The sequence below is a fragment of the Anolis carolinensis genome, chromosome 5 (assembly GCF_035594765.1).
Source record: "Anolis carolinensis isolate JA03-04 chromosome 5, rAnoCar3.1.pri, whole genome shotgun sequence".
Lineage (NCBI taxonomy): Eukaryota > Metazoa > Chordata > Lepidosauria > Squamata > Dactyloidae > Anolis > Anolis carolinensis.
The window spans coordinates 177,075,185-177,102,362 of record NC_085845.1 but is presented as its reverse complement, the minus strand read 5'-3'; the positions used below and the strand labels follow the sequence as shown (position 1 = coordinate 177,102,362).

The 27,178-nt window shown below is 36.8% G+C and overlaps 1 protein-coding gene across 1 annotated transcript in view; it reads right to left on the bottom strand.

Annotated features, from left to right (window-relative positions):
• Nucleotides 1–27,178, bottom strand: part of large1 (LARGE xylosyl- and glucuronyltransferase 1) — a 370,540-nt gene that overhangs the window by 251,486 nt on the left and 91,876 nt on the right. The window contains exon 2 of the mRNA XM_003220873.3: nt 22,332–22,518. Within this exon, the coding sequence (XP_003220921.2) occupies nt 22,332–22,437 (106 nt within the window). The 5' untranslated portion in view covers nt 22,438–22,518. The remainder of the gene's footprint in view (nt 1–22,331; nt 22,519–27,178) is intronic.

The following is a 27,178-nucleotide window of genomic DNA, read 5'->3' as shown; positions in this document are numbered from 1 at the left end:
CACTGCCAATTTGCAGCACAGTTATCATATCATTCATTATAGTAATGTTATAAAGTTTTTCCCACCAGAGCACCACTAGCTATACCGCGAAATTATTGTTTTAAGCAGTTTACTTTAGTAAACATCTCCAATGGATTTTTGTGTGTTACATTTAAAGTTTCGAGCTTTGTCTATTAGCAAAATGGTTTGCTTTAACTACCAACGTGAATTCTAACATTAAGCTTTATTTGCCATCTCATGGCTTTGAAGAGGTTATCCTGTATCTGAAGAATGCTTTAAATGTGAGATACCCAGTACTTTTAAAATTATTGGCCACAACTAAACAAAGAGGGTGGAAAAGCAATATAAATGATAATGAGAAACTGGCCGTTTCACTTTATTTAAAAGTCAGACTAATCCTATAATCCCAACAAACAAAAATTAGTCTATCTTCAAAAAGAACATAAAGATGTACAGATGAAGAAAGTTGAACATGAAGTGCTTTTTATGAAACAGAGGAGCAAAAAGGCAAAGTGAAGGCCAAGCTCAACTAAAAACTGAGCTAAAGGAGACAACACTCTTAAGTTTTAGACGGAGAGCTTAAAAATCAAGAGATACATTTCTTATTTCTAAATAGTTCTTGTTTTGACATTGGAGAAAGCCTTAAGATAAGAAGAAGTGGACTGTATCAGTATCAACCAGATATCCCACAGAAGGTCACAAACAGGACATAAGCACTTCATCCTGATTGTATTCCTCAACAATTGAGATTAAGAACCAAAATGCATCTGGCTCTGGAAGTATTATATAGCAATAATAGCTACAAACCAAAGGTCAATGTATTCGACATGGATTTATTCACTTTTTAAGTAGCCATCCAGTATTTTGGTAATTACAACATTTTATACATAAAATATGCTACAAAGCATATTGAATAATAGGATGGTGAATACAGACAGTCCCCAATTTACGAACAAGATAGGTTCTGTGGGTTTGTTCTTAAATTGAATGTATATGTAAGTTGAAACAGGTACTTTTTAAAGTGTAATTCCAGCCACACACACACACACAAGCTTTGGATAGCACAGGAAAGGGTCAACACCCTTGTGGTGTTTGTTTTGGTGTCTGTGTCCCTGTTCAAAAGATTTCACCTCAGCTTCTGTCCCTATGATGGATTTTGAAAAATGTGGCTTGTTGTGGAAACGAGGATTGGTGATAAAGCTTCAGTGGAGACACCTTGTCCCCATGACAACTCTTCCAGGGGTGAATTTCCTTCCTAGAGGTATATTTCTCTCACTTCCTGTTGTCTCACCCCTGTTCTTAACTGTAAGTTGGATGTTTGTAATTCAGGGACTGCCTCTATATGAATTCTACTACTTTAGATGCCTTACGTCTAAACAAAATATGTTTAATTACATTACAACTTAAATTGACTTTCAAGAGTGAGACATTATCTTTTAAATGTAGCAATTCTAAATCTGCACTGAAATTTTCTAAAAACCTAATGCTACAGCCCCTTCATAATTGCCAAAGGTATATTTTGGCGGGTAATGTCTAATATCCTAATGAGTTAGTTCCAGGCTATGGCAATTGCACTGATACGTACAAATTGAAGACCTTTGTATTGCCTGAGTTTCATTTTTTTTCCAATCAGTTTTTAAACTTTTTTTAAAAATAATGACTGTCTGTATCTTCATGACCATTTTCTTCATGAATCCACAACAGGCTACTACCAGTCAAAAATAGTGTGCTGCATTAGTTTTTTAGTGAAAGAAATGGTTACATTATGGCAAAACACAAATGTTAATCTCTAGAACAGAGAAAATGGATAAGCCTTAGAATAAGGCAGGAAGGTTAAAATGGTCAAACACTCATTAAATAAGTGGATGAAATTAGTTTGAAATGAATGACATTTTGCTATTTTTTGCCAACCCATTCATTTGAAAAAATTGAAGTCTATCTACATGAAGATTATACTCTTAACATGCACTTAATTCTTACCTTATACATGCGTTATACAAATGTAGAAAGTGGAACGTAACTGAAAATGTAATACTAGGTTTTAATATGGAAGCAGAAGAAATAGACATGGTGGGCAGTTTAGAATTAATATAAAGATTGGTCTACATTAGGAATTTTTGTCAAAAAGAATTAATCACTATATCCAAGCATGTCAAAGACAACAACTCTATCTTTTCCCCAATCTATATATAGCCATGTGTCCAAGAAGATGGATAATAATTTGACAATTATCAGGGAAGTGGTTCAAATAGATATCTAATGTCTTGGTACGAAACATAGCCTCAATGCTATGGTCTTTGGCTGATGTTTACTGACAGTTTGCATGTGGGTTTGAGGCTAATATATTATGATTGTGTAGTAATAATTTATAAGTCAAATAAATATTATTCTAGATACCTTCTTGTTTATTCTGGGGAAATAAAGTGTAGAAATTTGCAAAAGTTTCTATCCTTTCCTAATGCTCTGGGTCATATTCCTGCATAGCTGAGAGCAAACTAGTTTAACACAGGGAACAATTCAGGTCAAGGCAGACATTCAGGGATGCATAAACATCTGCGTTAACTTAGAAAGGACTTAACAATTTGCTCGGGTTGTAAATACAGTATGTGCAAAACATCTGTGTCTACTTGAAATCCCAATGACTACAGCTTCACTCTCCCCTCTTTGCCCACTTCCAACTTATCCATAGCAGATGAAAGGGATCACACTAATTATAGCTACTCCAGTTTTGCACTGGCACTCCATCAAGAAGCACATGTTCTACAATTTATGGTGATATTGACATTGTTGTTGTTACCTATGTCAGTTATGACCAACACAGGACCTTTCCTCTGTAGGAAAGGAAGCCCAGGTAGTGAAATGAGTTGAAGTTACCTTTACAGTCTGCCCTCTTTTCCTATCTTTTTCAGGAAAAGAAAGGGAAGGTGGCAGCTGTCCAAATCACTGTGGGAATTTTTCAAGGTGTCTTTCTTTTAAGTTCATATTATAATTGTAACTCCTCATGAGGAATCAAATTTCCATTTTGTGATTACTTAAAACATCCTTAGACAACTCCCTGCTGAGGCTGTCAACCTAAATAATGGTTGTCAGCATTTGATAGGAAGAAAATGGTGCAGAGATGTTCCTAAGAATTTGTCAGAAACAGTTTCAGCAGAGATCACTAATTGGGGGGAAGCCTGGACAATGAGGCAAAATAAGGGAATTAACCATAATCAGTCCCAAAATGGGCCTCTTCATGAGGAAACCATCAGCAGAGATGATTGGCAGAAGTGGAGCTGTTGGGCAGATACAATGGGTTGCCCAACTGCTGTATACCAGCCCATACGTATATTAAATGGACACAAAGCCAACCTAACTAGGTTCTTAAGGGCTTTGGTTTGTAAGATATCACTAAATAAATAAGTTATTTTTTTCTGCAGAGGAAAAGTGAAGCATCAGGTCACATCTATACTACCATGAAATCCAAGTTCTGAATAGAGATTATCTGCTTTGAACTGGATTTTATGGCAATGTAGACCACATCAAAGAAGACAATCTGGATTTAGAATCTGGATTATACAGCACAATAGATCCAGTCTCAGTAAGTCCCCTCACTCTGTTTTCTAAGACTGAGTATAACAGAGAAGAGGTAAGAGATAAAAACATTTTAAATATGAAAAATCTACACAAACTCCATAAAAACATTACGTAAGTGTCAAAGGAAAAATTAAGTGTAATTTACATCATATGAATTAATGAAGAAACAGTTCAATTTTACTCATTGCAAGAAAGTGGCTGACTGGGATAAAGAGGTTAGATAATAGCACTGGTAGACATAAACTAACTGCTGTGTATGTGTTTATGAACAAAGTGGCTTTAATTAGGTAACCATCCTAGTGGCCACACATATAATAGCAGTTAAAGATATTTTTTTGGAAAATACTGACACCAAGTGGACCAATAATATTTTTTTTGCCAGTTGCTGGAGACTGTCAATTGTGTGTGATCTGGTTAACTGAGGACACTTCCAGACAGGCCCTATATCCCAGGATCTGATCCCAAGTTTTCTGTTTATCCCAGGTTATCTGGCAGTGGGGACTCATATATTCCAGTTTAAAACAGATAATCTGGCATCGGTTCCTGGGATAAAGGGCATTATCCAGTATCTACCAATCCACATTGTTGCTGGTTAACTGAGAGTCTGCTGTACCTACTTTTCAGAAATATGTAATCTTTTTCAAGAATTGATATGATTTGAGAATTATAGTTTGTTATAAAAAGGTTAAGATACTATAATAAAACTGTATCAGACCTAGTGCTTTTGTGTTAAGATCAAGAGGAAATTTTACGTGGAGACTAAGAGCCCTTCTACACAGCCATATAACCCAGAATAAAGGAGATGATCCACAATATCTGCTTTGATTGAATTATCTGAGTCCACACTGCGATATAACCCAATGGAGTTTATACTGCTGTGTGGAAGGGATTCAATTGCAGCAGATAATTAATTCAAGTTGATAAAGATAATTTGGAAGATAACCAATAGTTACAAAGAGGCTTAAAAATAAATAATTGATTTTTATAAAGAATTATAGATTGTTGTCTAATGATTATAAACTATTTACAAGGGTTTTGACAGAGACTGAAAATATTTTTCAAGATTTCATTTATGAAGATACATATGGATTATTTCTCAAAAAGACTATTTATTTATTTATTTATTTACAGTATTTATATTCTGCCCTTCTCACCCTAAAGGGAACTCAGGATGGATCACAGAATACACATACGGCAAACATTCAATGCCGAAATACACAGACAAGACAGATAACCTGCTGTGCTAAACCAAGTTAATATTAGACAATATTAGAAATGTGATAAATATCTGGAAAATACTGAAAAGAAAACTGAAGTTTTTTGATGCAGAAAAAACTTTTGATAAATTAAATTGGGCTTTTCTTTTTATAGGTGTGATTGATTTATTTTTCTGGAGGGTTTTTGCAGTTTGTTAATATTTTAGGTTCCATTTATTATTTTTTTCTATGTATAATTTTATTAAATAGAAATGATTGTTTAAAAATGTCAGTCTGACATAAGACAGCTACACATACTTCATAGTCCATCTATCAATCACACTGACAGGTAGAGAACTAGCCACCCACACAATCATGAGTTTAGATTGCTGCAGTCACTCATTCCCTTTTTGAATTTCCAATAACTTAGTTGCCCTTGTTATAAACCTGACATTTTTTGACTGCACCTCTAATAATGAAAAATTGTTTCTGGTCAAAACGGCAACAAGTTATTTTGCTTCTAGATTTCAGTTAGAACTCAGTAAGTTATGCTTGACATGGTGATACTCACAGGAAACAAAAAACATGAAAGCACAGGCTTATCCTAACTAACCACTTCTTGTTCAAGTTCCTTTGATTCATTTTATAAATCCTAGCCTGCAGTTCTGATTTATGGCAGCCTCTTACTTGAAAAAAAGTAGTCAATGTGCCTTTGTAACATTGCACTGTCCACTGCTATCTTTACTATATCTCAGACCTAACTCTGTTCTGATTCAGGTTGCTCAGAAGAATGCAACACACTTATATTACCACCCCTAAATATTAATATTGGCAAGCATAACTTTGCTGTGCTAGAATCTGAAAAGAAATATCTGAAACAGGTATGAAAAGCCACTTGCTTCCTTTGCTCCCACTACCTGAAAGAGCAAACATTGAAAATTGCTTGTTGTGTATCTTCTTATCCCCATCATTCTGATAAATAGGCCAGTTTATCGCTTTAGTAAGATAAAAAGGAACACACAATTTTCAGTTGCCTTCATGGATTATTTTTTACTTTTTAAATGCTTTTTTTTCTTTAAAAGAAATCAAAATAGCCTTTTCTCACCTTATTTTTACTACTCCTCCTCACTACAACATAGATGGATGTAACCTAACAATCCCATTCTCTGTTTCCCTTCCAAGTAATTCCTAGTAAGCGAAAGGTATTTATGCTGTCCATCTATCTTTCTCATCAAACCCCCATTCCTTTATTTCCCCCCAAGGCTTCTGTGAATATGATGTACAAAGACTGATATTTCAAAGTAGAATATTTGCCATAGAAAGGTTGGGGGAACAGATCTTCCCTGCTGTGTAACAAATTCCTAGTCAATATCTACTGATGTTTTCCAATAACATCAATTACACTGAGGTATTTATTAGAGGCATTTCATCATTACACAGAAGCAGTCGCAAGCCCTAAAGTATCATTACCTCTTCTGGGAGACATCAGACTGCAGTAATAAATATCAAATATTAGTCAGTAAGAGGGGAGGCAAAGATTTGTAAAGTTATTGAACAAGCACACCAGCTCTTCCCTATTAATCTTGGTCACTGCACCAGAACAATAAATTATGTTCAGTTTTCTGCCAGGAAAGCCCAGAACAACATATATAGTAGTGATTCAGGGAAATCAAGAAATAACCTCAATTTTCAGGGTTTTGGGACGAGGAAAAAAAATGCACCAAACACATCCAGCTATGCCACCACAAACACAAAATGTACAGAACAAGGTTGGCTGCGTGGGTGTTTTGAATTTATTCTTACAAAGCATGGATAGCTTCCCAAGGACAAGAAAACAAGCCAGCTATCTAATATTTGGTCTGAAAGTTAAACATACATATGGTAGATAATAATTCTTTTTGCAGCCTTATACAAAAAGATCTTGTAACACCTTAAGACACTGAGAGACTGAAGTCGGTAGCATAAGATTTTGTAGACTAAATTTATTTCCTTAGATCTGAGTTTCTCAAACTGTGCTCCCTCAGATGTTGTGGACTCCAGCTCCCACAATTCCTAATATCTGGTAAGCTGACTGGGATTTCTGGGACTTGAAGTCCAAAACAACTGGAGGAACACAGTTTAAGAAACACTACCTTAGATACATGGAGTGAAATGCCTAGGAGCAGATCTTTACAGACAGACTGTGAGTGTGATGGCCATACAAACACAATATTTGTATGTACAGTGATGAGGTGACATGTTCAGGATTAACTATCGTTGTTAGGGGAAAAGGACAGGAGGAAAGGTGTTGCCTAAAGGCAAGATGAGTACATAATCATATGAATGGTGGAGGCGGGTTGTTAGAATCTGACCATTACTCATACATGTTTGACCAACCATTTCATGTTAATGTCAGTACTGATTCTTTTCATTTTTTTCCTATACCTTCAGTTTCTCTTTTAATGTTTAGCATTAAACTTGCCAGCTTGAATCTCAGAGAATGTTTACCTTCAAGAACAAGATGCTTCTGATCTTCTCTCCCAACTTTTTTTTTGGGGTTGGAACATTTTGCACTGTATTTTAAAAACCATCTGAAGCCTCCTTTTCCACCATAATGATTCTGTTATTTTATCTGAAACTCACTTACTGCACATAATTATGGTTGATAACTAGTCTTATAACATGTAGTGTCATGAAACTATTGTCTCTATTCAACCCACTGCTGATGGAATGGAGAGTGTGGATATATTTCAATTCTGCTGCTTCTCTTTCCAGGCTTTCTTTATAGTTTTATATTTGTTTGTTTCTGTTTATTTGTTTGAGGAAAGCTGGTCTAAGGAATGGGAGTCCACAAAAAGCAGAACACTTCTGGCCTGTCCTGCGCAAGCGCACAAGGTTTTTGTGGGTTTTTGGGTTTGTGTTGCCCACGGATGTTGATGTGAATTGTGGCTTAGTCATCTAAACCCAGCTGCAAGGGTGCTGTGTTGTTAAGTTTCATGGTTCTAGGTGTTGTAGTTTCTTTGTTTAGAGTAAGATAAAAACGGACAGACCATTTATATATATATATATAGATCAATCAACAGAAAAAGCAGTTCAATACATGGTAATGTTATGTAGGAATTACTATATTTGTGAATTTAGCACCAAACATCGAACTGGGATATAGGGCTGTGTGGACTCAGATAACCCAGTTCAAAGTAGATATTGTGGTTTATTCTGCCTTGATATTCTGGGTGATATGGCTGTGTGGAAAAGCACTGAGGGTCCTTCCACACAGCCATATAACCCAGAATATCAAGGCAGATAATCCACATTATCTGCTTTGAACTGGATTATATGGCAGTGTGGACTCAGATAACCCAGGTCAAAGCAGATATTATGGGTTATTCTGCCTTGATATTCTGGGTTATATCGCTGTGTGGAAGAGTCCTGAGGGTCCTTAGGAATCCATAGGAAATAAAAGGCCACCGAAAGGGAATCTGGCCCCTGGTATTTAAAAAACTCTAAAAGCAGGACAGTAAATAAAGAACAACACTCTGAAAACAGGGGAAATCCAGACAGGAAACACTCAGGGCCAGCTAACACCTCCCAACCAAGGATGCCCCCAGGGAGGAAGCAGCCAGGCTTTGAAGCTGCAAGGCCATTAAATGCTAATCAAGCTGGCCAATTACAACATTCACACTAGCCTCAAACAGACAAGAGCTCTTTCTCCCACCCTGGACTTTCCACAGATATATAAACCCCACTTACCTAGCTTCCAACAGACCTTACAACCTCTGAGGATGCCTGCCATAGGTGTGGGTTTACCATCAGGAGAGAAAGCTTCTGGAACATGGCCAGGCAGCCTGGAGACCTGGCCTTGAGGGCGAAGGCCAGGCTGCGGCCACAGAGGCAGAGGCAGGCCAGGCTGCGGAGGCAGGAAGGCCACGCCTGGGCGGAGGTGCCTCCTAGGCGCCTCCTAGGCACTCCCTAGAGGATGGTGCCTTCAGCAACTGCTTACTTCACCTAATGGTTGAACTGCCCCTGATTAACAGAATCTAATACTTTCAGATTGTACTTATGTAGAATACAAACTTGTTACTAGCTACTTCCTGACTATCAATCCTAAAAGACATAAATTTTGACTGTTCCTTTATTACTGTTGTGAAAAATTTTGGAACACTAATCCAGAGGCAAACAACTATTCACCTTTCTACTTACTGAGGCATGCAATTACGCTTCTTAGAAACATGTTTTTTTCTTCTTCTTTTTTTTTAAAAAAAAGATTTTGTATGTCCCTGAATGTCATGGAGAAAGCATATCAGGAAAAAGTGATCAATAAATAAATAAATAAATAAATAAGAGGAAACTATATCTAGAATGCTTCAAAATAGCAAAAAGGAAAACAAGGTGTGTGCAAAGACTTTCTCACTAAAACTCCTGCAGAGGTGTATATACTTGAGGGGTGAGGACACACATGTGAGAATGTTTCCCCCATTCGAAAATAAATTATCTCCCATTTCCCTGCAATTTCTTTCACTCCTAAGTTTTTAGTATTACAGCAATTTAACACTTTAACTGAGCGCTTAAAATATAGTTCAAACATCCAAAGCTACCAAAGTAATGTGAATGCAGCAAATAGAGAAGTTATTGATGTGTACAGATTTCAGTGCCTCAGTTTCTGAAATGTTAGACGTTTGGAGACAAAGAAAATTTTATTTGGCCAGAACCCTTATTTGGGAAGAATTCAATCATTTGGCTTCCAACTCATAATTAATGAGTGGATCCATATGTAAACCAAGATCACCTGTTTACAAACTGAGCTATGGAGTAGGGCTGTTTTGTCCATCAATTTAGTTTCTTATCCAGTGAAGAGAGACAATGAGATCTTTGAGCAATAGTGCTGGTACTGATTGCTGATGATTTTCTGCCCTTTTGCCCTGGTTTGGGATTCAAAGGATATTCCAACAAAATTTTGCTTTGTCCTGTTATATGTGTGTGTTTAGTGAGTGTCAAATGTGCCTGGAACCCTCTAAGACTTTTCTCATGACCTACTCTGAATGGGGTACTTTTACAGAAAGTAGCAAAAATAGATTTCCTTTTGCTATTATAGAATCCATCTCTACCATTCATTTGGAAATATAAGAATGAAAGAAAGATCAGCTCTAAAACAAATCTAATAACTAGGTGATGCATGCTGCCTGATAAGGAAGGCAGTGGGGATTTCACAGTAAAAGATATATTTCGACAGGGGCATTATGAAAAAGCCCCCCTCCACCGAATGTTGAATCTCTATCAATGCTTTTATAAGACAAATAACTACAAGGTGGGAAGAAGAAGCTGATGTAAAAGTGTAAAGGAAACTTGTCAAAAGTGAAGGCAACGAGAACACAGTACTGTGAAGCAACAAAGCCAATGGGGTAGAAGAAGGGAAAAGCACAAAACTGACCTCTCAGCTGGGTAGACTGGCAGTACAGTACCATAGCTATAACCAGGCTAACTCCTAAAAGGTAACACTTTTAGGTTTTGAAACAATGAATGTTGCAAAAAGCTCCCTTCTCATTTCTAAAGCTGTTGGTTGCAAGTTGTTCCAACTGCTTTACAGCTAGACTCCATAAATTCACTGCAATACCTTTATCCACCATCTGGATAAAGCCAACATCTTTATATTTCTTGTTATTTATTATCAGATATATGAGGCAAATAGGCTCTTTAATAATTTAAAACAAGGCTGTTTGTTTAAATAAGCAAGTGTTTGCAAGCCCGAGCTGTTTGCCAATATATTATCCAGCCCTCTAAAAGGAAAGAGAAGTGCCTTTTATCGTCACCCTTGTGCATGGAGAATAGCATTACTTTCACTGCCCAACATGCTCCAAAATATTCCCTGGAAGGAACCACTGTATCTTCTCACACACTGACATCTAATAATGTTGTGCACACAGATCCCATGTGTAGACCTGCACGTAAAATAATGATGGTAGAGGAAAATAGCCCTAATAGTTTTATCTTTGTTACAGCAAACAAATGCAGACTAACAAAACCAGTGCCATTTTACTACAAAGAGTAACAATAATTCCTATGTTGTTAATACAGATTTTATTTTACAAACATACATGGACTGAGAAGAGACCTATAGAAGTTTCTACATGTACAGACAGGAACAGTGAATCCTCAACAAACTATGTCTTGTATTTCAGATATCAACCTCAGGAAAACATTTTTCTGCTCTTTTAATGTGAAATCATGATGTCATAAACATCCACAAGAATATTCAAGGAAGAGAACAAAGCTACAAAATGTTATGCAACTATAATTTGCACACAGAGATAATATATTTTCAGCAAACCTGTGCCTTTTCCAAATACTGGGAAATTGACCGTATTCATACTAAAATATCCCAGTCGGAAACAACTATGTGAATGAAGAAGAATGCAAGAGCCACAATAAATGTCAACTAAGCTTCATTTAGAGTAGTGATGTCAAAATTTTTGGCCCTCCAGCTTTTTTTGTCCTCCAATTCCCAGAAGCTCTAGCCAGCTTGGCCAATGGCCAGGAATTCTGGGAGCTGAAGTCCAAAGCATCTGGAGGGCCAAAAGTTCGACACCATTGATTTAGAGTGTGATTTTTAAAATTAAAAAGTGAACAAGGAAAAATGAGAGGGCAAACAGGAACATAAGTACAATAAGTTTTTGCCAATGCCATATTATATCTTATTTTGATATGACCATCATTATAATGGTATCATCTTCAAATGGCATGTCATAAATGTGAAGGTATGTTCTAGTATGAGTTTCTTCTGCTTGGAAATGCTGAGATACATTTGGGCCAGTGACAATATCAGAAAAAGTCTTCATGTCACATAATAGAAGGAGCAGCTAGACAGAATGGTGTGTTGAAAGGTGAACTCTCCAGCTACAGTTCATTGCTTTGGATCCCCAGTAGGCTGCACCACTATTGTAAAATGGGACTGAAAGCAACATGGTATCAATTCCAGTTTTAATGTTAGACAATTTTTGACATGGGAGTGTTTGGGGTCTTGGAGAAGGGGTCTGGAGGAACCACAGTTTGCTGCTGTTTAGAGCGATCTGCAGATTATTCTTTACAAAAAACAGAAGCATTGGAGGCCTCAGGCATGTCCTAAGGAGCCTCAAGATCACTTTCAGCATAAAAGCCACACTTTCCTCATCACCGCTGTACAAAGTTGAGTCTATAGGGAATAACTCTCTATAGACATTAGGGAAATGACTGTTCAGAATGCTTAGTATCCGCTTTACCATTGACATTGAGGAAATGGCTATATTTGATGCATGCTTAGTGTCCGCTATACCATTGACATTGTCATGACCACTTTTTACATCACCCAACTTATATAACATCTGCATTAAATGAGTTTTGAATATTTTGGACCTGCATATTTTATACTTGGGTTTTAAATGATCCACTAGTCTTTTCTGTATAGATGTTGTGTCAGTCACTACATTAATTTAATTCATTGGTTACATACATTGAAATGAACAGGGTGGTTTTCCATTTAAAAATGGAGTACAATAAGCGCATTTTGCTGCATATCACAGGCTCCACATGATTGCGTGACTTGCTTTTTTAACTAGGGGAATCTCTGGACTTTCATTTATTGTGGGATAACTACTCCAGTTCCATTATCACATGGATACATATAACTAAGCTGGTAACCAACTTCTCCCTCAATCAGTCACAGGTGAATTTCAGTTAACCTTGGTTTAGGTATCTGTAGATACAATGCCAAACTGGTTAAATCTGAGGGATGGAGGAAAGACAAGGAAATTCACATCATGGAGGAAATGGAAATGAGTGAGATCAACTATTTTAAAGGCTAGCTTTTCATTTTGAAATTCATTTTTTTAAAAAAGCTTGTGTCATCTCCATTAAATTAAAGTCACATGCAGAATGAAGATGGACAGTCTTGATTTATTTTAAAAATGAATGTAAACCCTGTAATAGATTTAAAAGTACACCAGAACAAACTGCTTTTTGAGATTGTTCGCTATAGTAACATAGTCAAGATATGTCTACTTGCATGTCCCTCTGTCAGAGCTTCATGAGAAACACAAGAACTCAAACCAAAAGTCTATAATGAGTCCCCTCTTCTTTTCCAATTACAGAAAAGTCTACTTGCACAGAGATTCAGCAGAACATATTCCATGTAAAATACTTAAAAGGTATGGGTATGGTTTTTTTGTTTATAGGCAACTCCCAGCTGTGGCCATGACCTAATTTAATTTATACAGCTCTAGCAAAAATAACCACAACCCATCAGCTGAAGTTTTGCAAAAAAGAAAGACATTCCTCCCTCCTTTTTCTTGACAGTGGTCTTCACTTAATGACCAGCAGTGATGAGATTCAGCAAGAGTGAAAGAAGAAATAAAAAGAAGTGAAACCACTGAAATGAGTCTGTGGAGCCAGGTTATTGAACATCCCACAGATATCTGCACAAGTGACAGCTGCCAAAATTTGGTGCATATGCTTGCACACACACATGTGTTAAGAGGATAGGGAAGAGAAAGCAGGAAATATAGAAGGCTAGTATCTTTTTTCTGATATACTGTGTGTATGGAATTTGTATAGTTGGTGCAAAGTTGGTACATAGTAAGTTACATACACCAAAATAAAACAATAGGAACAACTAATTCACTAAGGTAACATCAAATATTGGCATACAGAATGAAAGAAATCCCATCCAAAATCAACAATCCATTCTGCTGTATTGTAAGGGCACAGATCCAAACTGGATTAGACACCACCCCACCCTCTGACCACTAGGGAGACAATTATGATGTTCACCACCACCATAATCAGTGGGGTTCAGTTGATTTTCATCCCAGATTATTCTTAAATTATGACAAAAAATTATGGTGTAGAAGAGTGCCTAGGCCTTGAAAATAAGCAAACCATCCTTCTGTGAGGGATAGGGAAATTGATATATTTGTGAGAATGAATTTAAGATGTTCATTATCAATGGCAGTAGCAAATGGAGATGGCAAGGGTGTACACTCAAAGATGCAAGGGGGGTTAACTCATACATTTTTGATTTATGGTATTTTTATGTTGCTCTCTTGGTGGGAAGAAAAACCAATGCATAATATAGCAAGAAAATCTCCAAAATCCCTAAATATTCAAAGTGGATATAGAGTTAATTCTCGCAACACAGCTATCTCTTTAAAATAGCTTGGAAGCATCCTTTTTAGCAATTTTTTTTCATAGAGTGTGCCATTTCTCATATATTAAAAGTCCCTTAAGAGTTGAATTGTCTCCATGGTTCAACAACCTACCACCAATGCAATGCCCACACCAGAAAATCATGCACAGAAAAATAGGTTACACCTCAGAACAGCTGAAACATCACATTGTTTCTAAGCAGCTATTATATATTAAGTATTTTAAGTAGCATCAAATTCTACTAGATTTCAAATAAGTTCTGATACAAAACATTAGTATAACATGGAAGATATTTGCACAAAAAAGTACACTTCGGTCTCATTTTAAATTTTAAATATACAGGAAATATCCTTTCCCATTTAAGTGAATTTGTAGATTTACTCACTTGTCAGCATACTGGCAAAAACTCAAATAACTTTTGCTAAGGCTTCTGAGAATCAAAAATGTACACAGAGACAGAAATTTGTACTCTAGCTCATTTACAATACCCCATGAGCTTAAAATATTTCCTTTGGGACTGCTACCTTAAAAATCAGTCTTTGAAGTGGACTGCCAGAAAAAAATGAAAGCCAATTCCACATAGCAACTGGCTGTGGGTGTCTGCACTGCTAGAATCCAGGGGAAAGCCCAAATCCTGGTGCAGGATTCGGACTTTCCCCTGTGTTTTTTAACCCAGGATGCAGCCACAGGAAGCAGCTTTCCCTGGATTAAACTCGATCAGCCCGTATGTGTTGATCCACACTCACATTGACCTAAATGGCCAACGTAGATAGGACCCTACTGGAAAGCAAATTGAGGATATTCCCACCTAAGTCCCAGGACCTTATAAGTGAATGCAAAATCCCCTGATCAGTCTCAAGGGTAGGCTCCTTCCCCAGTCTTCTAGGTCCCATCACTTGTAAAGGCTGTTCCAGATCCCAACACTTCAGTTATAGAGCTGACAAGGTATACACTGAACTCTTAAATTGTCCCCATACTACATGCCAAATGATAATCTGTTATAGACACAATTCTGACCAAATACGGCTTCTTTCATGCTTTTTCTAGGTGTGTGATTGCTTGTTTCCTAACTTGGTATGGATTAGATTGTTTTCTTTCATCTCTTTGCCACTACAGCTTTTTTCTCAGGATGGAAAGACCTAACTGCCTGTTGCTTTTTTAAAAAAGTTATTATCCAGGTGCATTGAGAGCAGAGCATGGAAAAATTACGTTTTTGGACTACAGTTACCAGGTTCCCACAGCCAATATGACTGCAAGCTATGTTGGCTGTTGTTTTCAGTGAGCTTTAATCCCCAAAGATTAATTTCTCCGAAGTCTGGCAGAAAGAAAAGTGCAAAGTGAAGCATCAAAAATGTTGGGCATATTGGCGTGGTCCAGGCAGAAGAATAGACAGCTGACTGGATAGATAATTCAAAAAGGCTTGGGAAAACTTGGTTTCTTATTAGTTGTACAGATCTTTGGGAAATGTCAAGCTTGTTTGTCAATTTAATCTACTTTATACAACTCTAGTGACTAAATGGTGGGGTTGTGGGGAAAAGATAACAGAAGATACTACCTTGAGTTCCCTGGTGGTATAAAATATTATAAATAATGAGTTATTCATAACTGCAAGGCTGAGTTCAGCTAATGTTATCTAAATAAGTATCAAAGCACCCTGTGTGACAATGACAATTTAAACACTTTAGATTATTAAATTAGTTTTGTCTTTTTATTTTGTCATAATATACTTGTGATGCATACATTTTAAAGGGTAAAAACCTTCAATTCTTAATGCATAAAATAAACAGAAAATGTAATTTCATTATAAATTAATTGCATACTTTATTTGATGAACCAAATATTCAGATGTTATTAAGCACTGAAATTAAAGTCTTATTTGCAAGAATAGTTATATGTAATGTTAAATAGCTATTTAAAATAGTTCAATCAGATATCTGACCTTTTTCAAAAAATATTTTAGTTTGCTATTTTAATAGAGCTCGGAGAAGTTCAGATTCTACTGAAGTGGACATGAGAATTGCTTTTTAAAATTTAATAACATGTAATAAAATACAATAATAGAATACAAATAAAAAATGAACAAGGTAGAAGCAATACCTCTGTATGTAGACTATATAAATATTAAAAATACAGAATATATACTGTAAAAATGAGTATCATCCAAAATAAGCATTTATCTAAGTATCCAAATATGAAGGATCTTGCTTCCTCGTGTCCCTGTAATGATTACTATAGGTAAAAAGAGGACATCAAATTTCTGTAAAGTCTGGGTATGCCTGCATTGAGTTATTTCAATTTTAGTTAGTTTTTCTAGTAGAGGCAGTCCCCAAGTTAGGAACATGATAGGTTCTGTAGGTTTGTTCCTAAGTTGAATTTGTTTGTAAGTCAGAACAGGTACATTTTAGAGTGTAATTTCAGCCAAATATGCATTTTTTTAAGCTTTGGATAGCAGAGGGAAGAGTTAACACCCTGGAGTGTTTGTTTTGCGGTCTATGTCCCACTTCAGAAGATTTCACCACACGTTCTGTCCCTGTGACAGTTGGATTTTGAAAAATTGGGCTTGTTGTAGAAACAAGATTTGGTGAGAAAGCTTTTCTTTCAGGAGTGAATTTCCCTTCTGAGGAGTAGATTTCTCTCACTTCCTGTTGTCTTACCTCTGTTTGTAACTATGAGTCATTTGTAAGTTGAATGTATATAACTCGGGCACTGCCTATAAAGCAAATTATCACACCTTTGCATGCCATTAGATAGCATTTATATTGTCAAAGTTTTTATAATTACAAGCTAATAATTACCAGGCCAGTAATAACACAAATGTTATAAGATATTAGTGGCATAAATTAGAATTAGATCAAAAAAGGTGTTCAACAATACCAGGTTAGGAAAAGGTTGAACTTATTGAACTTGTTGTTGATTGGTAATATTATCTATTTCTTGAAATACTTATTTCTAGAACATGGAAATTTCCCATAGTCCTGTCACTTGATTCTATAACTGTATAAGTATACAAGCTTTTTTAAATATTAAAATTGAAAATATGATGGTAAGGTACCTTTCTTTAAAAAGGTTTGGGATGTTTTTGAAGCACAGATTATGGGGAGGTAGCTCAGTGTGGAACATGTGGTTTGGACATAAACTGTGCCATAATCAGAGCTCATTAATTACAAAAAGAAGCTGATGAGAAGCGTTCTGAATGAGATATTGAGTGGCTATGACAGATGCAGTAATTTGAAAAATCCTGCAAATCTCTTGGGAAGTTAGGCAGACAAACATCAGTGTTCTGGAAGAAGCAAAGATCATCAGAATTGAAGCAATGGTTCTCCACAATCAACTTTGGTAGTCTAGCCACACTGTCTGATTGCCGGACCACCATCTCCCAAAACAGCTACTTTATTCTCAGCTCAAGAATGGAAAACAGAATGTTAGTGGACAACAAAAGATTCTTCAAATGGGCTTGAAGTCAGTGTCAAGAAATGTGATATAAATATTGAAAACTGGAAATCCCTGGCACTTGAGCATTCCAACTGGAGGTCAGCTGTTACCAATGGTGCTATGGATTTTGAAGAGGCACAAATAGAGGGTGAAAAGCAGAAATGTGCCGACAGGAAGACAAGTCAAGCAAATTCTTGTTGTGACCACCTTCCATTTGGAAATCTATGTTCTCAATGTGAAGGACAGAATAGGTCTGTCTCCACAGTCACTTAAGGACCTACTGCCAAGACTCTACCCTTGGGAGGCTATCATGCTTGGCCACAAGTGCACATCTATAGTATGATCAAGGTAGGCTTATGGTCTGATCCAAAGACAGCTTTACATATTCCTAACATCAGATTACAGGTAGTACAATTGTTTTCCTAAAGCAATGCTTTTGAGGTTATCAGATGTGGGACGCTGGCAATTATTGTTTTCAATTGTGCCAGGGATGGAATTCTGTGTTCACTGGGTACAAATGCTTCTTTCCTTCATTGGCTCAAGGGCCACACATTTAAGTTGCACTGTTCTAAAGCAGGTCAGCACAATCTCTACAACAACTTGACCAGCTAGATCATGTAGGGTTTACCATGCAAAATGCAGCAACATAGTTAGATTATACAATTTTCAGAGTCTCAATCAACTTTCAATTTTGCTACTTATTTAGGATCGTACAAGATCAATGTAAATTGGGAAGAATGGATGAGGAAATCAAATTATCACAGGGACAAAAAGTGTGGTGAAATCTTCAGAACTACGGCACATACAGGAAAACAAACACCACAGCAGTGTTAACCATTCCCTATACTATCCAAGCCATCTACCTACCTACCTATCTACCTATCTCTGGAGTTACACTGAAAAAAGTACCTATTCCAACTTAAAAACAAATTCAGCTGAAGAACAAACCTACAGAACCTATCTTGTTTGTAACTTTGGGACTGCCTGTATATACATTTCGGGTTTCAACTCTAAGAAGTTCCAGCCATTGGTAGTTGATGTCCAAAATAAGCAGAGAGCCAGACACTGAGAAGGTGCCTGAGCAGCAACCATAAGCAATTCTCAGGTGGAGGGAGAATTATCTGTTTTTCAGTCTTTTGGAGGGTTCTCAGATCCACTTTCAGTTTGACAAAAACCAATTTTCCTTCCAAATCACTGCTCATTCAAATATTGCTTATTTATGCACTAGGGAGCAAACTTCATTCTCTTTTTCATGCTTTAGTATTGGTTTGTCTTTCAAGATGTTAGCTAAACAGATGATATGGCTTCATTTCCTTTGGGTTTTGAGATACTGAACTGTAAACTGAGAAAATTTAAATCCTCCTATCTGCAAAAAAAATATATCTTCAACCACGTCTGCAATAAAAAGGGGGAATGGCTGAGAATGCCAAATCAGAGCCTGTCAACATAAAATATACTTGAAAACTAAGGCAAAGTCAATAAATCCTAATGGGCAGTTAATCCATATGCTAAGCTGGGGGCTCTGAATCAAATTCAGCTCCCCAGTTGATAAAAGTAAAAGAGAAAAACAGCACAGCTGGAAAGTAATGTGGACAGAAGTGTGTGTACTGCAGGTCTGTTTTTCAGTCCCCTTTCAAAAGATTTTCTATGAAAACTAGGTGCTGACAAGGGTTACACAGTTGACCCTCCACATTGTAGGCTTATCTTTTTTTAAAAAAATAATTTTTATTAAAGTTTTCTTTCGTGTACATAGGTTAATAGAAAAGGACAGAAAGCGGAAGACCAAAAAGAACTTTTTATCTCCCCCCCCTTTTTTTATGGTCCTATTACTTACCTTCTCTTTTCTCTCTTTCCCTCCCCTATTCCTACCCTATCCCTATCCCAAACTTTCCCCCACGTACCCCATTTCTATTGTAGGCTTATCTTCTGTGCATTTGATTATTTACAATTTTGATTAACACATGTTCTCTAATAATCTCCAAGTTCTTCAGTTGACCCTGTACTCAACTTCTGCTGGAGGTTGACCATAAGGTTGTGCTGAAGAACCTAGAGATTCCTAGACAGAACACATCTCTAGGAATTTCTAGGTCCTTTAGTTCTAGTAGACACTGACCATAGAGTCATCCTGGAAGACCTAGGGATTCCTAGAGAGTATTCCCTATCTGTTTTAAAAAAGTAATTTTTATTTGCGGTTTTCACTTTCATGGGGTCCTCTCCTGTGCTTTAATGCCAGTGAATGTGTAGGCCTGATTGTATATTTAAATTTATTGGTATGCACATAAAACAGAAGCTGTACAGATACATTGGCCTAGTTTCATTACAGATTCATACAGACTGCGGTCAGTTTAGCACAACATCACCTCACAGGAATTCACTGGCACCTTCTCAACTTTACCTGGTGACATCAGAAAAGGATTCAACCTGAGATCTTTTACATGTAAAGCATCCCAAAAAACGTATTCTACCACTGAGCCCTTTAGCAACAAAACCATTAAATATATCTTTTTATGTGGCTCTTTGATGATGGTGAATTATTTAAAAAGAAAAGAAATCCTATATGGAAGATTAAATCCAATAGACACAACTATTTCTAAAGTAAACATATGGGGAAATTGATTCTTGTTCACAAGAGATTTGGAAAACCACATGTAGAAAAAGTAACTTTTCCAAGTTCTGGTTTTCAACATGCAGACACCAACATGATTCAAAGTATTGCGTTTTTGCCTTTTCCAGCTTTATTGCACTATAGTATACATTCATTTCATGCAGTGATTTTATTTTATGCCTGAGTTGTAATTAAACAGAAACTCGTCTGCATAAGCTCATGTCTACCACTGCAATAATAACGTCAAAAGGGAATGAAATATACAAGTAACACACCATTTCCTTAACATCCTTAACATCCTTTATTTCACAGAAGGCTAGATTAATTGTGATGTGATCTTCTACAAACGGGGTCCCTTTTACACTACATAGCAGCAGCAGGATGATTCAGCTTTAATTGCCAGTTACATTCTGTGGAATCGTGAGATTTGTAATTTGGTGAGGCACTGTTTCTAAATACTAATGTCCTAACTTTCATAGGATGGAGCCATGATGGTTAAAGTGGAATCCCAGTGCTATACTTGTGCAATGTGAAAGGGCCACCGCCGGCCTTCAGACTACAATTTCCAGCTCAGATAAGATAAAAAACCCATAGCCTCTGCAGGAGTCTGCTGCAAAGCATAGTGGAAGAACCTTTCAGTATATTTTAAGATATCAGGGTGGTGGGGGAAGCAAATATGGCCAAAAATTAAGGATTATGATGTTTCTGTTTTAAGGAGCTGAATGGCCATCACTGACTGTGATGTAATGATTAGACCAGACTGAAGAACCGGAAACTTAAATCTAGGTACCCAGGACATACATTAACGTATATTGATTATGTTATAGAGATAATTTTTCACTTTTTTGTAGATGGTAACAATTGTATACCTTTCAGTAAATAATTATTCAGCTGAGCAACAGTCTTGGTGATGCAAAGACTAACAGAAAGCAACATGCTTCCCTGTCTCCTCTATTAAAGGTTTTATTTCATGTTATTGTACTTCTGCAAGTCTCAGGAGAACTATTTCTTGTTTTTCAGATAACAGCCTATTTGGGTTTCAAATCCATATAATACTCATCAAAGTAGAAGTGATGAAATGAAAACAAGGAGAGCCATAACAAACTTTTAATATTTAATGATACAATCCTAGCTCATTCCATTTGTAACAAGAAAACAAGGGCTAATTAGAAACTATTAATCAAGCAATTTTCAAGAAATTATTTTTAATATAGGCATGCTATCCCTTTAGATAAATTTTCCATACAGAAACTGCTGTTTTCTGTGCAAAAATCTCATATGTGACAATTTCACAAAACAAATCCTACTCTGTGACTACTTGTACTTTTTGAAGACTTTATCACAGCCGAAAGTAAGCTGGAAAGCTGATTTGTTGCTTATTTCAAGAATGAAATTAGCAAAAATTTACATCCCTACTAAGTGTATGTCTATGTTTACCTAGACTATCTGCTCTAAAATACACAGAAAGAGGGAAATGGAACAGAATACCATGAAAAGGGAGCATACCTGACTGGCAGTCTTCCTGAACAAGATTACTCTACACTTAGCTATTTCCTGGAATTTATTTCTGAGAATATTAAATTTTATTAAATGATTTTAAATATAAAAGAACTACTACACAGTTTTTAGCTCTGGGAATGGTGGAAAGGTTGCAAAAAGTAAATAAATTTCCAGCAAGCAATTTGAAAACTTCATATCTAGGTTCCAATGTATGCCACAGGCAACAACAGCAAAGTTGCATTTCCAAACTTTTTAAAGCATACAGTCTAAATTATGGTAATCAGAAAAAAATTCTGTCATTCTTGAAAACTTCATATCTAGGTTCATATCTAGGTTTCAAATTGCTGAAAACAGAAAGGTAACTCTTAAGCACCATGTCTGAAATGCATGGCATTTCCTTCCAACAGAGTGCCACAAGTTCTTAACTGCCTCTCGCAGCTCTGCAGGGGGCCGCTTTAAGGTGTAATTACTTTTTTAAAGGATGAGGGGGATATAGTTATAATGCTTTTCTTTCAAAATCTTATAGTTAGTTACAACAAACATTTCTCTAAATCTTCAATTTGAGGTAAATCAGCTATGGAGCAAATGAATGAATGGTGATTTAGCCTCAAATCAAGCATACCCACAGGAAAGAAAACAGTCAGGAGATCTGAAATACAGATACTGTACTGAAAATGCCACTGTATAGAGACAGCTTTTGCCACCTTGCTCCTTCACATACACCCTTCTTAAAGGGAGTGAAAAATTGGGAAATTGGAACTTCATCCCATTTGTCCACAGCCTTCTAGATATGAAGTGTCATCAGTGGAAATCCCCAAACACACCACCATCTAGACTCCATCAAAATGAAGTAGGCTTTTCTTTCTTACCTTCAAAGCTCCCAGCAAACAGGTAAATCCAAGTTATAGCAGGAACAAAGAGTAGAGTCAGAGAGGCAGCCAGGAATTTCCGTCGCCCTCTGCAGATTCCCAGCATTCTCTCAGAAGTGGAGATTCCCAACTTCGACCTGTTCCTATGTTGGAAGCATGGAGTCCACAGTCTCCCACATATTACTGTCTGAAAGAAAGAGAAGGAATCCTGATATATGTAGTTCAATATTTTGTCACTGCTGTGTCTCCAGCTCTGCCAAAGTAGGCTGGATCTATACTGGCAAATAATTCTGTTTGAACTGCATTATATGGTCAGTACAGCGTCATATAATGCAGTTGAATGCAGTTCAAACTGCATTATTTGGCAGGGCAGATGCAGCCTAACAGACTCCTCCAGTGCCTCTGCAAAACTAATGTAAAAATAGGCCATGCACACTGCAATTTTTTTTTAAAAAAGAGCAACAGTCCCAATTTCAGCATTCTGTAAAATGTCAAAAACAATAAATGAGTACCTTAGAAGCATCATAAAAGAGCATAAATCAACAGAGTATCATATCATATCAGCTACACACACGACATACATTTTATGAAAAAGCAACAATTTTATGCTACTCTTTGAAAATGAAATAAAACCCCATTCTCCTTGATGTCTCTGCACAGGTGGTATTCTTAGGGAGATAAAACGGGACCACCTGTTCTGCAGCCTTTGCTTCCAAAGAGCAGCAGGCATACCAGCTGAAAATGGAAAATCCAGAAGCTATAACAAATGGTAAATGAGAGCAAAAGAACCTTCAGAGGGCATCCTTAATATGTTATATTTTAGGGGTACATCTTACATGTCTTCAATGTAAGCTGTACCCCTAAAAATATAATGTATTAAGGACACTCTCCATAATGTTTATGTTAAAAATAAAAGTGTATAGAAATGCAACACAAAACTGTATGCATCAAGGAGTTACGACTCTGGAACTTCATTTGTTTCTGAACAAAGTATGTAGTGCTCTTAAAACTGTGTACATTTGACCATTCTGATTCCTTCATATTGTGATGTCAAGATGACACTACTTGTCAACTTTCCCCCTCTTTTGTTGTGGGAAATTTCTCCAATAATGGGCTTGGGTGCTGGAAAAAGAAAGAGGCATCATACTCTTGTATCCTGTGAAGATTCTTGATTTGCTGCGAAGTTGGAGACTAGGGGATGGCTTGAGCCGGAATTATTGTAAAATGTGAAACAAAGTTGGCCAATGGCATGATTAGGACCATGATCCAAAAAAATTGCAGTGGAAAATTGGATTGCTAACTGGAGAGGATAGAGGGGAATGGGAAGGGAATTTCCCATCTTCAGGATCTGTTCTCAATTGAAACAAGCATCTCTGGAGTTTGAAAGAAAACTGGTGTTTCCTCCCTGTAGTATGGATAGCTGAAGTGCTGCTATACTGTATTGGAGAAGATGAATTAGAATCATATTCATGGAAAACTCAGGTAACGAGGCTGAGGAGATGCAGCTTGAAGGATCAGCCTTGGAGATGGAGCCCAGCAGCTCTCTCAGCCAAGCTTTGAAGTAGAACCCATTAAAGTAGTGACTACTTCTTAGCCTGCAGAACAAGTGCAAGCAAGCTCGTCTGAGCAGGCAGAAAAAACGTTGTGTCCCAGCTTTCATGGTTCTGTTAAGAGAGAAGGCTAAGGTTGGAAGATCCTCAAGATTAACAATGAAATGAGCCAGCAATAGGGAACATCTGAGTACTTAGCATTTAAGGAACTCATGTGTGGCAACTTGTTATTAGTTGCAATGTTAGTACTTGGAGCTATGACCTTGGACTCTTGCCATCTTGTTTTCCTGAACTCTGGAGTTACCCTTGGACTTTCGGATTTTGATTTTACCTTCGACTCTGGACTCTCTTGAATATGGCTCTAGACCTTGGAACAGAACGTGGTTCTCTGTTGTATTACCCTGTGATAATACTATGAATAGATAAAGCCCATGGCATCCATAACTAATAAAAGTAGTCATTGCATTTTCAGTGAACCTAAAAATAGATAGGAAGTATTCAATAAGAGGGCGAAAGACTGTCGAAATTGGTCTTTTCTCAAATCCTTTAATACCATCTTGGTTAAAACCATAGTAGGGTGGTAGTACTAGTAGCAACAACGTTTGTATCCCTTCTGGGGGCATGTAAACCAATAACAAACATTGAGGTTAAAAGATGCAGAGCAAGAGGATGAACATCTAGGAGGATGTTTCCTGAAATCAATTCCTGAAATCAATTCCTGTGAAGTCATTCTTCCCTATAATACTGTCGTCATAAACTGGGATTGTCATGTTATTTTATTTTTTAAAAAATAACAATCCAAAAGGAAGCTAAATCATAGGGGTTTTATTAGCAATGTCTTCTGGCTGATGTAATGGAATTGATTTCAAAATTATTTCACTGAACACTGCAATATTCTGTTCAAACAACATGTATTCATTATTGTTAAGTGTACTTGAAAGCTGGGAAGATATAAAAGTGATTGCTTCATTGAAAAGACGGGTCTAACAAGCCAAAATGATACAGAGGAAGTCAAATCTTCCGCAAGTGCACTAATTCCTTATTTATTTCATGTATATGCCACATTTTTCTCAATGCAGATTGCTTAAGAGCAATTAAAAACCAGGTATAGCTAAGCAATTATTTGTACAGAAGCATTGAAACAGTTAAAAATCTGGGTGAAAACACAAAGTTAAAACCATATAAAACTCAGATAAAATATAGAACAAACCCATTTAAAATTATTTGACATGTGATTGATTATAACCCCAAGTCCTGCCTGAGTTAAAAGATGTTTGCTTTCTGTCAAAAAGAAAGGAGAGGTGGCTCAATGAATGTCCATCCTGTGAGAGTGACTTACACAAACCAGACGAAATCACTAAGAAGGCTCTCTTTCACATGTCCTCACCAAACACGCCTGCAGTGGTACTGGAATTGAAATAAATCCTTTTCGTAAAGATCTTAAAACTTGGGAAGGCTCATACTGGGAGAGATCAATATGAAAATGGTCCTTGTAGCACCTTAACTGAGAGAATGGAGTTGGTAGCACACGCTTTCACAGACTAAGCCCACTTCCTAAGGTGCAACAGTCTTTCAGATAGTGTGAACTCAGGGCTTTAACGGTCACAGCATTTTGAATTTTGCCCTCAAATGATCCAGTAGCCAATGAAGCTATTTCAATAAAGAAGTTATATGAACCCTGTAAGTAGTCTCAATCACCATTTCGGAATATATGCTTCTTTGTTTGTTTGTTTTTAGATGACGCATATTTGGGGAATTGTTTTCAATAGACTTTATCTCTCTTTCTCCTTCCAAATCTGATAAGTAACGAAGTGCTTTGTTTAACTGATTTTCACAAACATAGAAACTATTCACCCTTTAATAGATGCATTACACAACACTGGCAATGTAATGTAAAACCAGCCCATCTCACGTAATGGTTAGATATTACAGACATTGCTTCAGATCTGTGAACAAAAATATCTGAATTCAGAAAAAGGAATCACAGAAATACATTTATTTCTTAGGTAATTGGTGTTGACCCAATTGCTGTTGCTGAAGTTGATGTTTCCATGGCATTATAAATAACTAGAAACCAAGTTACTACCAAAGACTAATTCATTTTATGCTAAGAGAACAGAAACAATTTGCATGTAGCTGAATGAAAGCAAAGCACCACTTCATGCCACCAAAATGTATTTTATTTAGGCATGCGAAATACAAGTATAAATCCTACATTAGCTGTGGAAAAGCACTGAGTGACATTGTGACGGTCACTTTTCTATTATCTTTGTTTCCACATCTATAAAAGGTACCTCTTTCCAAAGGGAATAGTGAAGATGAGTGAGACAACAGTTATAAAGTACTTTGCAGCTTAAATGTGCTATAGAAATTATTAGCTAATTTATCATCACACAAATAGAACAGAGTGGTTAGTGCCAGTTGTCAATCTAAGCTTTGCTACCAACAATATCAGAATGGCTTGTTACAACCATACATTGCAAAATGTGAGACTAATTCCAGTGCTTTATCACAATTTTAAAAAGACATTATTTAAGTTTATTTAATTTTTGAGTATATTTTTGGGGTGCCACCAATGCTGGAATGAGTAACATCAGATTAGAAAACCTTTCAGAGTCAGGAAGCCAAGGCAAATATCACAAAAACTTCAATTGCTATAGAACAACAGCAAACAGAAGTATTTATCATAGCACAGCTTCTGAATTGCCATGAGCAGATCTCTTGAATAAATTGCAAGTACAGTGTTCCCTCACTTATTGTGGGAGTTACGTTCCAGGACCACCCACAATAAGTGAAAATCTATATTTATTTTAATATTTACACATTATATTAGTAGTTAGGTGGCCTTTCTCTCCTTCGCAAGCCTTCTTCCTGCACTTCTTCTTGGCAACCTCCTCTCTGGCGCCTGACAGTTTCCCTTTTGCGCATGTGCCTCCCTCTCGTCGGTATCCAGAGTGGATGCCAACGAGAGGGAGGGCGCATGCGCAAAAGGAATTGGCAGACATTGCCACTCAGGAAAAAACCACGAAGCAGTGAGGGAGCGAAAAGCGAATTGCAAAGTAGGGAAGGAGCACTATATTCCTTCCCCATATCTTTCACATTTCCAGTGAGTTTACTTAAAATATTTTTACCATGGACCATAAGGCAGATGCCAACTTAATTTTGGAATTAAAGACTGTTGCAACTGAGGCAAAAAACCCCAACAATAATAGAGCACAACATAACAAAACATAATCTCAAAGTCAGAGAACTGTCTGCTAAAATAGCACTGTATTTTGTTGAGTGAATGCTGTGAAA